At 36.9% G+C, this 11,461-nt stretch overlaps 1 protein-coding gene across 3 annotated transcripts in view; it reads right to left on the bottom strand.

Annotated features, from left to right (window-relative positions):
• Positions 1-90: 90 nt before the first annotated feature.
• slka (STE20-like kinase a) overlaps positions 91-11,461 on the bottom strand; it is a 24,311-nt gene continuing 12,940 nt past the window's right edge. Inside the window, exons 11-19 of one of the 3 annotated variants that reach the window (XM_083538186.1) lie at positions 11,051-11,174; positions 9,870-10,049; positions 7,892-7,984; positions 5,214-5,343; positions 4,628-4,752; positions 4,015-4,203; positions 3,790-3,915; positions 2,146-2,259; positions 91-2,005 (exon numbers count right to left, since the gene is read on the bottom strand). In XM_083538186.1, coding sequence (XP_083394312.1) covers positions 1,859-2,005; positions 2,146-2,259; positions 3,790-3,915; positions 4,015-4,203; positions 4,628-4,752; positions 5,214-5,343; positions 7,892-7,984; positions 9,870-10,049; positions 11,051-11,174 — 1,228 coding nt within the window. In that variant the 3' untranslated portion in view covers positions 91-1,858. Of the gene's footprint in view, positions 2,006-2,145; positions 2,260-3,789; positions 3,916-4,014; positions 4,204-4,627; positions 4,753-5,213; positions 5,344-6,657; positions 6,730-7,891; positions 7,985-9,869; positions 10,050-11,050; positions 11,175-11,461 lie in introns of all 3 variants that reach the window. The other 2 variants (XM_083538187.1, XM_083538188.1) reach the window with 2 other exon arrangements.

Here is an 11,461-nt window from a genome sequence, read left to right as displayed (position 1 = left end):
GTATAATTTTGCACAACAACCTGTAAAATGAAAAGTGAATCTTTGCAAGCAGAACATATATTTACACAAAACACACAAAAAAGAAATGTGTAAAATACAAATGGGAAGATTTTATTTACAGCATGACACCAGCTATTCAGTATATTGGCCAAATCAATTAGAAAAATGCTTTAGACATAACAAAAGTGCCACAATCCAGTCAAATAAAATGCCCAGAATAACTTGTTGCTATCCCAGTGGCAAATATCCTGATCTGTTATGTATTATATGCAGCTCTTAGGATTCAACTGAAGCTTCTGCTAGTACAATGGGACTTAAAGTGTATAATCCATAGAGCTCCAGTTTTCAGTCAAATCCAGCATTTAGGATTTCAGCATGCAAGAGTAGAATGGACAGATATGACAAAATTGTAAATATAGTACAGAAAATGCACTGTGAGATTCTTAAAAAAAAAAAAATTCCTGAAAAGCAAATCAATAAATTTAGACACATCTGATTAAAGCACAGTTCTCTGCGCAGATGTGCTCCTACAGCTTAGTGGCTAGAACCAGCTGTCGGTTATACATAGGGCATGCTGGGAGCTCATTTGCACTCCCCTCTACTCTGTCGCAAAGCGGTACTCCGTCTGAAACAGTTGTTATGGTCCCTAAATGGGAGAAGCTGTGTCAAGGCTGCATAGGACGCACTTTGAGATACTGTAAGATGAGACCACATGCGCATCAGCCAAATAGCAATATTTATGCACTTGTGGTATTCTTGCATGACTAAAACAGATACATAGAAATAGTTGAAAAAATGTATTTTGTATCTTGCCAATGATGGACACTGTCATACATCCAGATACCAAGTCCACCCCATTCATCAACAACTTGAAATGAACCAGAGTAAACCGGGTAGTATCTGCACTACTGTACGCACTGTGTAATTAAATTCTTCATATAAAGAAAGCACTGGACAAAACAGGTAATTGTACACGCAATCACACTCTACTTTCTTTTTCAAATAGTGAAACATTACATTCGCAGTTAACCTGCAACCTTAAGTTTCCCTTCAAGGCCACAGCGCAGGCAACCCACTTTCTCTCGTCTGTAGTCATCTTATATATTGCGAAGCTGCAAGTTTAGAAGCGGGTTTAATATTGTGCACATATGAGAAGCTGCTTTTGATCTTTCACAACATATAGAAGAACTTGTACAATATGCTTTTATATCAGTATAAAATTTTGCCCCATCAATTTCTTACCTTCCCTCAGTTTATATTAGAGTTTTGACAGGCCAAACAGTTGCTGAAACAAAATAGGAACAATAAAAGACTAAAGACTCCCAAACAGTGGAAAACATTAAAAAGAAAATTAAAAGACAAAAGGCAGCTCAAATTTGACAATATATCTGTGCTTCATATACACACAAACACACTCACAAGGTTGTTGGTGATCTTCAGAACCAATGAGTTAGGGAATAAATTATCATGTTATGCCATAATCAGATTAGAAATCAGACATCAGAGACCTTGTACAGAATTTAGTCATCGGATGTTTGCTTCTAATAATCAATTTCTCCAAGAAAGATTGTATCTGTGTCTAATCTCTGCTAGTGCCATAGTCATGAAAAACTCCCAGCAGACTAAAGGAAATGAATAAAATGTTAATCCATTGGATTCATAGTTTAACAGTGGGCAATTTACTAATTAACTCGTTTTCCATTGCTGTAATGCTGTTTAGTCCCTTCCATGTTCAAGTGAACTTCATTTACAACAATCCAATGTTCCTCTCATCACGTACAGTGGAAGGTCAGACACAGAAGAAGCACCAGGCTGATGCTGCATCTACAATGCCTTCTATAGCCTTGTATGATCTGGGTTATGAGCCAGATGAATGAACACTAGGAATAGGGTAGAACTTAGAAACTCTACTTTGGGCAGTGGGGTTTAGGCACTCGGATTCCCCACTCATTTTAAAGAAGACCTCCTGTTCTTGCATCTTCCGAGTGAACTCATCTTCAAGGGCCTGGAGGACACATGAAAAGTACCACATGTTAATTACAGAGATATTCAAAACATATCAAAGCCTAAAAAAGCTAATTTTATCCCAATATGAAAAATTTCAACAGCCTCAAAACAAACAGTAAACTTCTACTTGTGCAGTACCTTCTTTCTGGGACGAAGCTTCTCTCTCCAGTCTTTAAGCTCTTGACTGTGCTCCTCATCCAGCTCCTTTAGCTTCTGAGTCTCATGCTCAATTAACACATGGCACTTCTCATTCTAAGTAAAAATAAATCAATAAAGAATATAATTTAAGTTATTGAGTCATTTTGGTCTGTTTTTACATGTACAAAATGAAAGTAAGAGATAATATGCAATATGTAGAAAATAAACAAATTCTTTTTTTCTAACCTAAAACATATCTAAACAAAGTCATAACTACAGTGTGACAATGTAACATCAACACTAGAGTTTGACTGATAGTGGATTTTACAGTTACAGATCGATTGAATCGTACTTTCCGATAACTGATTAAATCGACCTCTCTTTTTTCTTTTTATGGATACTGAATAAGAAAAAAAATTACATTGTAAAATATGTAAAATAGTACTAAACCTACAAAAATATATATTTAATATGAATATAAATATACTAATGAATAAATATAATTATAAATTATCGATAATAAGTACAGCCCTCCCACGTAAAAAAAAAAAAAAGGGGGGGGGGGGGGATGCGGCATCAGTGACTCGCCTCTAAATTCCGCTCTCGTAATGACAGCGGACCAGAAGTTGGAAAAACTATCGCTAGGAATTTCGGCAATAGTCGTTTGTTTTAGCAATCAACTATCGGTGCTGATTAATCGTCAAAACTTAATAATCGGTCGACCTCTAATCAATACTCCAATATCCAATATACAGTGCCTGTCAAAGGTTTGGGGGAAAAGTCTTTCATGGTTTTTGACACACATTACTTCTGTTTATATGCAACATACTTCGTAAACAGCAAAAACACAAAGGAATTGGAAAGTGAATGGGCTATGTAAATGCCGCAAATGTATATGAATGATGAAGAATGTTCTTGGAGAGATGAGTCCAAACTGGACATTTTTGGCTCTAACAGAAGAACTTATGAAAGATGGAGAACAGAAGAGAAGACGATAGCAGACTGCCTCATATCCACATTAAAATATGGAGGTAAAAGCTTAATAGTTTTGGGTTGTTTTAGAACAAGGAAGGTTGGAGACTTATTTCGAATGAACGAAATACTGAAACAAAATGGCTACCACTCCATACTTCAGTGCCATTTGATTGTGTCTGGAATGTAGCAAATCAGAACAACCTTCACCATGCAAAAAGACAACGGCACAAACCATACATCCATTCTGTGGGTGTTATTCAGCCAGCAATCAATCCGACGAAATGTTAGCTAGAATAAAAATGTCCTGCGCAGTCACTGCAGCTAAATCCTATTCATCTGTTCTAGGATGAACTGATCTCAAGGTCAGAAAGAAATATCCTAATAGTAAAAACCACTTTATCTGTATGTTTGGGGAAACTAACCGTCTGGATGCCAAAAGTATATAAAGCTGTTATTTATGCTATTTCAAGTTTAACATCTTCACATTTTTATATTTGTATGGTCAACGTAAACACTACTAAATTACCTAGTTTGTTGCATATGAACAAAACGAACATGCATGAGCCTCTCAAAAACAACAAAAGACTAAGTTTCTATTGACAGACACTGTGATAAATTACTGTTTCAAATTCATCTAAAGCATGTATTTAAGTATGTGTGCCTGTGGACCTGTAGCTGTTGAAGTTCTCTGATGTTGGAGTCACATTGAAGCTGAAGGTCTCTCATCTGGTTCTCATGCTTCTGGTGCTGGTGAAGTCGCTCGTTCTTCTGTCTCTTCTCCTCCTGTGCTGCAAACTACCCCGGACAACCAGTGTAAGAACATACACTAGTCCTGTGTACTTAGCATACATACTTTGTTTTAACATTTTTTTCACTAATTTTATTGTATATTACCTGCTTAATTTTCTCTCTGTCCTGCTCCGGGGTTCCTGTGCCAGTGATGCGCAGACTTTTCTTAAACATGGCCATACGGGTCTTTCCGTCCCCGCGCTGGATCTTCGGTAGTCGGGCTCTCTCCTGAGCCTGCCTGTTTTTCATCTCTTCTATCAGGCGCTGATTATAACCCTGCATCTGCTCCATTTCCTATTATTTGGCCAGGATATAATTGGGACCGCAGTGTGGATACAAAAAAGAAAAAACAGAAGCCAGGCACAATGCATTAGGAGCTACAAAAATAAAAGTGAAATGTTACATCATTTGCTGGAAGTTTATGCATGCTAAGAAGAATGCTAGCAGTTTAAAGGTTTCAGGCAATTTGTAACATCTGTAATAATGGGGTGCAGTATAAGGGGTTGCAATACAGATAAAATAAAATTACACAATAAGCAAAAGCACAAAGCTTCTCACAGAAACGACTTTCTACAAGCTATTTTTAAACGCCAAATAACTTTACATTTATCTACCATGCATTTCTGCATTAGCTCTGAAGGGTGCATTAAGGAGTAGAAGTGGGTGGAAATGAAGTATGTTCATATTAAATTATGAAATGTCCACTTTATTCACCCACCTTGTCATGTCTCTTTAGGAGCTGGTGCCTCTGCATGAAGTATTGATCTTTCAGCTGCTGCTTCTGCAACTGATGTTTCTCCTGCAGGTGGCGCTCCTCCAGCTCCCACATAGCTGCCTCACGGGCTGTATAAAAGCATGTGACGTGAGAGAGAGTGAGAGAGATAGCAAGATAAATTTATAAATAGACTGAAATCAAATGAAAAGGCCAGAAAAGAAAGCAGGCAGTGTCCAGACATGTAAAATAAATAGCCGTTGCATCATGCTTCTGGCAGTATGTGACTCATTACATCACTCATTTACTTGCCAAGCCATGTGTCAGAGAAGACAAAGGCCTAACACTCGTCTTTATAAAGTCCTAAAAGTGTTGATGGACATTAAAAAAAAAAAAAAAAAAAAAAAAGATTGTTCATCCTTATTTGTGTAGTTATATTGACCTGAATATAAAAATAATGATTTTTTTTTTTTATCAAACTGATTAAAAAATATCTGCTATATGGCAATGCTGTCTGTACTGCTGGCAGCATACAAATTTATATTAACTTTTATTCTTAAACAGCTGAATTAACAAAAAAAAAAAATCTGACCTCTCATAAGCTGCTGTTTATGGTTGAGACAATCTCGTTCTATGGTGGCAATCTCCAGTTTGTGCTGCTGGATGATCTTCTTCAGAGCACTGTCCAGCTCCTGTTGTTGCTTTTGCAGAAACTCTTGTTCCTGTGATAAGTATTGAAAAATTGACAGGAGGGGATGCAAAGTCAGAAGGCATCAACATCAGTTCTTGTCTTTAAATTGTAGCGCACCAAACTGCAGAATGGCTGCACAAACATTTCCCAATTATCACAAAACATTTTACACATAAAAACATAAAAAACTAGGACAGACCAGAAAACTGTTTGAAAAAGCATGAAGAAAAATGTAAACAAAATTACTAACAGTAATAAAAGTCTTTCAACAACACAACATTAACATCTCATGGAAAAATGGTACAGTCCAATATGGATGAATAAAGCAGAAGAAAAACATGAGGATATATTTTAAACCAGGGCTCAAAATCAAAATGGTTTAAAAAAAAATCTTAATTCACTTAGTTCTCTCCAACCACAACCAATATTTTAGCTTTTCCATATATGCTTCACAACCATAAAATAATGTTCCTGTTTCTGATTAGAACAAAAATACATTTAATTATATGACACTTTCACAAACTGTATCTAGGCACCATAATAAAAAAACAATGTCTGGAAACCTATTAGACCAAGCAGCATTAATGTTTCTGTTCACAAATAAGTATAAGGTCATCATATATTTCGGTTCAGAGCCCTGGTTAAAACACGAGTCTACATTAAGACGGATAATAAAAGTTCAACATGAGCAAAAACAATATTTGCATCTAAAAATACATTACTCATTTATCCAAACTCTTCACCAAACATCACATTGTAAAGTGCATATCACAATGAGAAAATGTTTTAATGTTGTTACCCTACGATACAAGTCCTACTGTAGCCACAGTGATGATCAGCATTTCCATTTGTGAACACAGAGCCAGTGGCACAGATAAAAACAGTGAGAGTGAAATATACAGAAACTCGAATACATTTGGAGTAAGTAACAGAGCACAGTATGTTGTGTTCAAAGAGAGACACTGCACCATAACACAACAGCGACAGCACTCCAAAAAAAAAAAAAAAGAAACACAAGAGAACCACCCAGCTCACATGTGCCGTACCCGTTCTAATGCGTCATTAATCAGAATTCATCTGCATATGTACAACAACCCTTGTTTTACACAAACCTTATACTGTTACATGCTGTGCTTTCTGTAAGAACACATTACTATTGTTTATTAATTGATGCAAATATCACTACAAATATGGAACGCATAACAAATCTCTTTGTAAATACTTATAAATCAGTTATTCCATAATAAACAATTTTCTAGAGCAAGGCGCCTAAGGGTGTAATGGTAGGCAGGCAGGCACATATGAGCAAGAGGTTGGACAGGGAGAAGTAGGGGGCAAAACTTACATCCTGCATCTGAGCGTTGAACAGAGCACATGAGGACAACTGAAAAGACTGTATCATAACCTGGGCCACACCCTGTGGAGTGAAACACAGTGCATTCTACCACGTCAGGGACAACTCACTCACACAGCTTGTGGCATGTTAGCACCCTACAAAATCCACACGGGCACCACACGCATACTTTCACTTTCTCACAATCGGTTTCTCAGCTGCTGGTGGTTTAAGGTTCTGGGTAAAGAATGGCGAGACTGTCAAGGTAGACAAGAAGCAGTAAACACAGATCCTCAAAACTAACAGAGAAAAGCCTTGTTAGGCAGTAAATGAGTATAAATGTCAGAAGGTGATCTCCAGGCTGGGGTTTTTTTTTCATAAATTCAGCAACCTTCACATGCTTGTGGATTTGAAGCAAAAAAGCAGTAGTAATATTTAGTAAGTACAAATTAGTCTGTTAAAGCCTGCTTAACTGAATGGACAGCCGGTTGATTAAGGGAAAAAAAAAAAAAGGTTTGCATAGTATCAACCTAATATGCTGCATTTGGAAACAAGCTGTGCTTACGGTGGAGTTGCAGCCTGTTCCAGAGCACCCCGATGTCTGTGATACCTTTCGGCACTTGCTCTTAGCTACACTGTCACTGCACTCTTTACTACTATTACTATTACAGGACAAGAGCAAACCTAATAAACTGTGTTCTATTTAACCCTATGACCCACAGAGATACCCTGAAGTTTACACTCAAGTATCAATCATTAATGAATGAACAATTGATAACTGTAGTTTGATATGATACACTTGAAACTCAAATGATGCTCAAATTCTAGCTTACTTATAGTAATGTCGTTGGAAAAAAAAATGCAGTAGAATCACAATCCCAGATGTCACCTGGAAGAGAGAGGTCACTCACTTCCGAGTCAGAATCCGCTCAAGGTTTTTTCTATTGTTGAATTGGCCTTGCCAATGAACAAAGCTTATTGTAAAAAGCACTATACGAACAAAACTGAAGCTTTCTGTTGTAGGTTTAATAATGGGAACAAGTTTAAAACACAAGCTAGTGGGCTAATAACCACCAAAACAGGGAACCGTTTGATTTAGTGTGTAATGCCCTTAGTAACTAAATAACTCAGTTCAGTAACTCAGTAAATAACTGACATTTCAAAAGTTGCTTATGATTCAGTGTTATGTTATAAGAATAGTTGTGTACACATAAGAACATGTAATCGGCATGTTATGAGTCATTACCTCTTCTTGCTGCAAAACAACGAGGTCTTCCTTTAAGCGTTTCAAAAGCTCTTTTCTCATGTGTTTGGGGGACATGTCGATCTCCTGTTTGACCTATAGTGTACGAGTATGTAAATGGTTGGGAATTTGGCTGTTAAGACTGACCACACCTGATACCAAGTATTAGTGACAAGTCATGCATTGAAGTTTGCCAGTGTGATTATTAGTAACCTTAATGAGCTGCTAACCAGAATCAAGTATCTCATGTTTGACTGTGTAATGATTCAAGTGCAGAGTTATATTTGAATGAAGATGTCCCAGAAACCTCATGAATCAGTTCTCTTAGTCGATTCTGTTAATGAAAAATGGATTAGATACTAGAGCATGTATCAATCAGGCACCACAGTAGAAATCAGATGAGTAGCAGAAGAAGAATTAGGTTTTAAGGATAAGAGAAGGCTTTGTCGGTATTGAGTAACCATTACTGATTATGTTATTGAAAACACTTTCAATGTACCTAAATCTCTAAAATGCATCTAAAATGCACACTTTAAATAAATATTGCAAGAATACAAAAAAAAAGGAATGGGAACGTGCTACCAAATACAGTGAGATTTTGCACCTAGAAATCTAAATCCCAAGATTAATCTCTGCACTACTTTTATTATAGTTTGAGAACTAATTCTCAAGGCTGGCTGAATTACTGCCTCAGTTATTCTACCACAGAACTAGTCAAGTATAACCAAAGGGGTCTGGAGGTTATGATAAAGCGTTTACCCACTGTAAGGGTTGCTATAAAATGTGAAATATGGTAGCATGATGCGAGGTTTATTGGCAGGATATAGGCTAGTGTTTTCAATTTCAATATAATTGAGCGAGCACCATATTAGAAATGATTATACATTCTAGAGAAAAACATTATCTATTATAATTATTTAAAAGAAGCAGGGAGGGAAAGAAAGCACTATTATTAAACCATGAACCAGCTGAAGCCTGCCCTCCACCACAGCACCAAGTCCCACACTTGCACATTCACACATACATACAAAAATGTATACATGAATATTCATGATAAAACATTAATAATAATTATAAATGCAAAAAAGTAAACAGGAAATCTATTAAAAGCAAGAGTTAACAATACGAAACATGTTTAACTTTCAAAAATGTTTATAGCTTGTACACTAAATCCTAAATCATCTGAAATAGCATAGTGCAGCCAATTGTATAAATGAGTGATAAAAGAATGGTCATGCAGATGAATAAAGAGTTAAAATATCAGCATGCATGCAAAACGGCTTGGACTTTTATTCGCATTTCTATTTAACACAATTTTAGCCTCATGCCAAGGTTAGGGTGGAAAAATTACAGCATGCATGACCCAGATGGAAATTCATCATTGTAAATCCTAAAAAAAAAAAGATTAATAATAATAATAATAATAATAATAAAAACCTAAGATATTGAGATATTATTCATAAATAAAATAAAATAAATAAATAAAAAACCTCTCCCCTTATGATGAAGACCAAAAAGAAACGAACATGCAGAAAAAAAATAAATGCTGTAAAATAGTTAGTTTTCAAATTGGGGGAAAAAATGGAGTTGGTTAATAGTTTAGGCTAATAATGCACTGCCAGAACAGAACAGAGCCGAAGTGTAAAATCACTGTCTACATTTCATTGTCTACAGTGAATCAGCATTTTGTTATGGTTGAAAAATTAAAAGCATATAGGAAAACGGCAAACAATGAGCAAGAGGACATTGAAGACCACTTCAAAAGCCGCTGCACAAAGCAGGTCCTGCAATATAACACAACACTGCAAGCATCCCATGTATGCAGCTTTTGTGACAGTCACACCGAAATGAAGAAAGATGGAAAAGCTCATTTATGCAGTACAGCCCCACCGCCATATAAAAGCACATCAATATGGCAATTTTAGCATCTACATAATGTCATGCTAACAGTATTAAATATGACTAAATGTCTCCTGCTTACCTCCTTCTTGCGGTTCTTTAGCATGTTCTGGAACTTGGAGAGCTCCTTGTCTTGTTCAGATTTGATCCTCTTAGCCTCATCTCTGAGACGATTGGTATGGTCTTGTTCCATACGCTCAACAGACTGTTTCTGCTGCTTCTCTAGGTTCTCAATCTCTTGGTCATACTGACGCTTCTTTCCCTAAGACAAACAGAGAAAATAGATGAGAGGTATGCTACTCTGAGGAATGCCTGTACCTTTTATGTAATTGAGGTCACTTGACTGTCTGTACTAGCAAGCTTCTTCTCCTATTAGAGGTCATCACAGCGGATCATCCGTCTCTACATCTGACCTTTTTCAAACCAACTGCCTGCATGTCTTCCTTCACCACATCCATGAACATCCTCCTTGGCCTTCCTCTTTTCCTCCCTCCTGGTGTCTCAATCCTCAGCATTCTCCTACTGATATACCCCATGTCCAAACCATCTCAATCTCGCCTTTCCCATAACTTCATGGTGTGACTGATCAACTTAATTCCCCTGTAGTTACTGCAACTTTGCACATGTCCCTTATTCTTAAAAACTGCTACCAGCACACTCCTCCTCCATTCCTCAGGCATCCTCTCATCTTCCAAAATCTTAAACAATCTTGTTAAAAACTCCACCGCCATCTCTCCTAAACATCTCCATGCTTCTACTGGTATGTCATCGGTTCAACCGACTTTCCACTCCTCATCCTCTTAAGCACTGCTCTCACTTCCTCCTTACTAATCCTTCCCACTTCCTGCTTCACCATTTCCACATCATCCAACCTTCTCGTATTTTCCTTATTCATCAGCTGCTTAAAATACTCCCTCCATCTTCTCAACACACTCTCCTCACTAGTCAACATTTTCATCTCCATCCTTTGTTTCTCTAACTTGTAGCACATCCTTCCCAGCTCAGTCCTTCTGCCTGGCCAATCGGTACAAACTGTCTGTACTACCAATGAAATGTTATAAATCTTTGAATGAACTACCACCAGTCCTCCAAGATGAGTTGACATGTAAACGAGCAATAAAAATATTTTTTCTTAAAAAGCAGTGCACAGTCCTCATTCTTCAGTTATATAGGGAAAATTAATGCTGTGGACTTCCACAAATTATGTTAATGATCCTGATTTAAACTAACAAATATTTACTGTAAATATACAGAGGCACTAACTGTCATCTCCTGCTCAAAGCGCCGGAAGAGTTGCTCTTTCTGCTGCTGTAGTTTATTGGTGAGCTGTTGATGGGCTCTTTGCTCTTCCTTCTGTAAAAGCCTCAACTCACGCAGCTCCTGACGCCTACAACAGCACAACACAAGACATTATTTCTCTTAGCACAGCACAGTATAAAGCTAAAACAGGAAAAAAAGAAAAGTAAAAATCATTAGAACTAAAATCAATAGTTTTATCTTTTCAATAAAGTTTTGGATTGTTTGAAAATTGCCATGTTTTTACACATAAATCTTACACAAACATAAATCTTTGACTGTGGGGCATGTATGGGAAATATGGCAGTGGAACTTTAAATCTACACCAAATATTAAAAATCTCAAATATCTGACAAGCAATGAGAACAAAGATAAAAT

This window comes from Silurus aristotelis, assembly GCF_946808225.1.
Source record: "Silurus aristotelis genome assembly, chromosome: 4".
Classification (NCBI taxonomy): domain Eukaryota; kingdom Metazoa; phylum Chordata; class Actinopteri; order Siluriformes; family Siluridae; genus Silurus; species Silurus aristotelis.
Note: the sequence above shows the minus strand (reverse complement) of the source record. Positions and strands in the feature narration are given on the sequence as shown.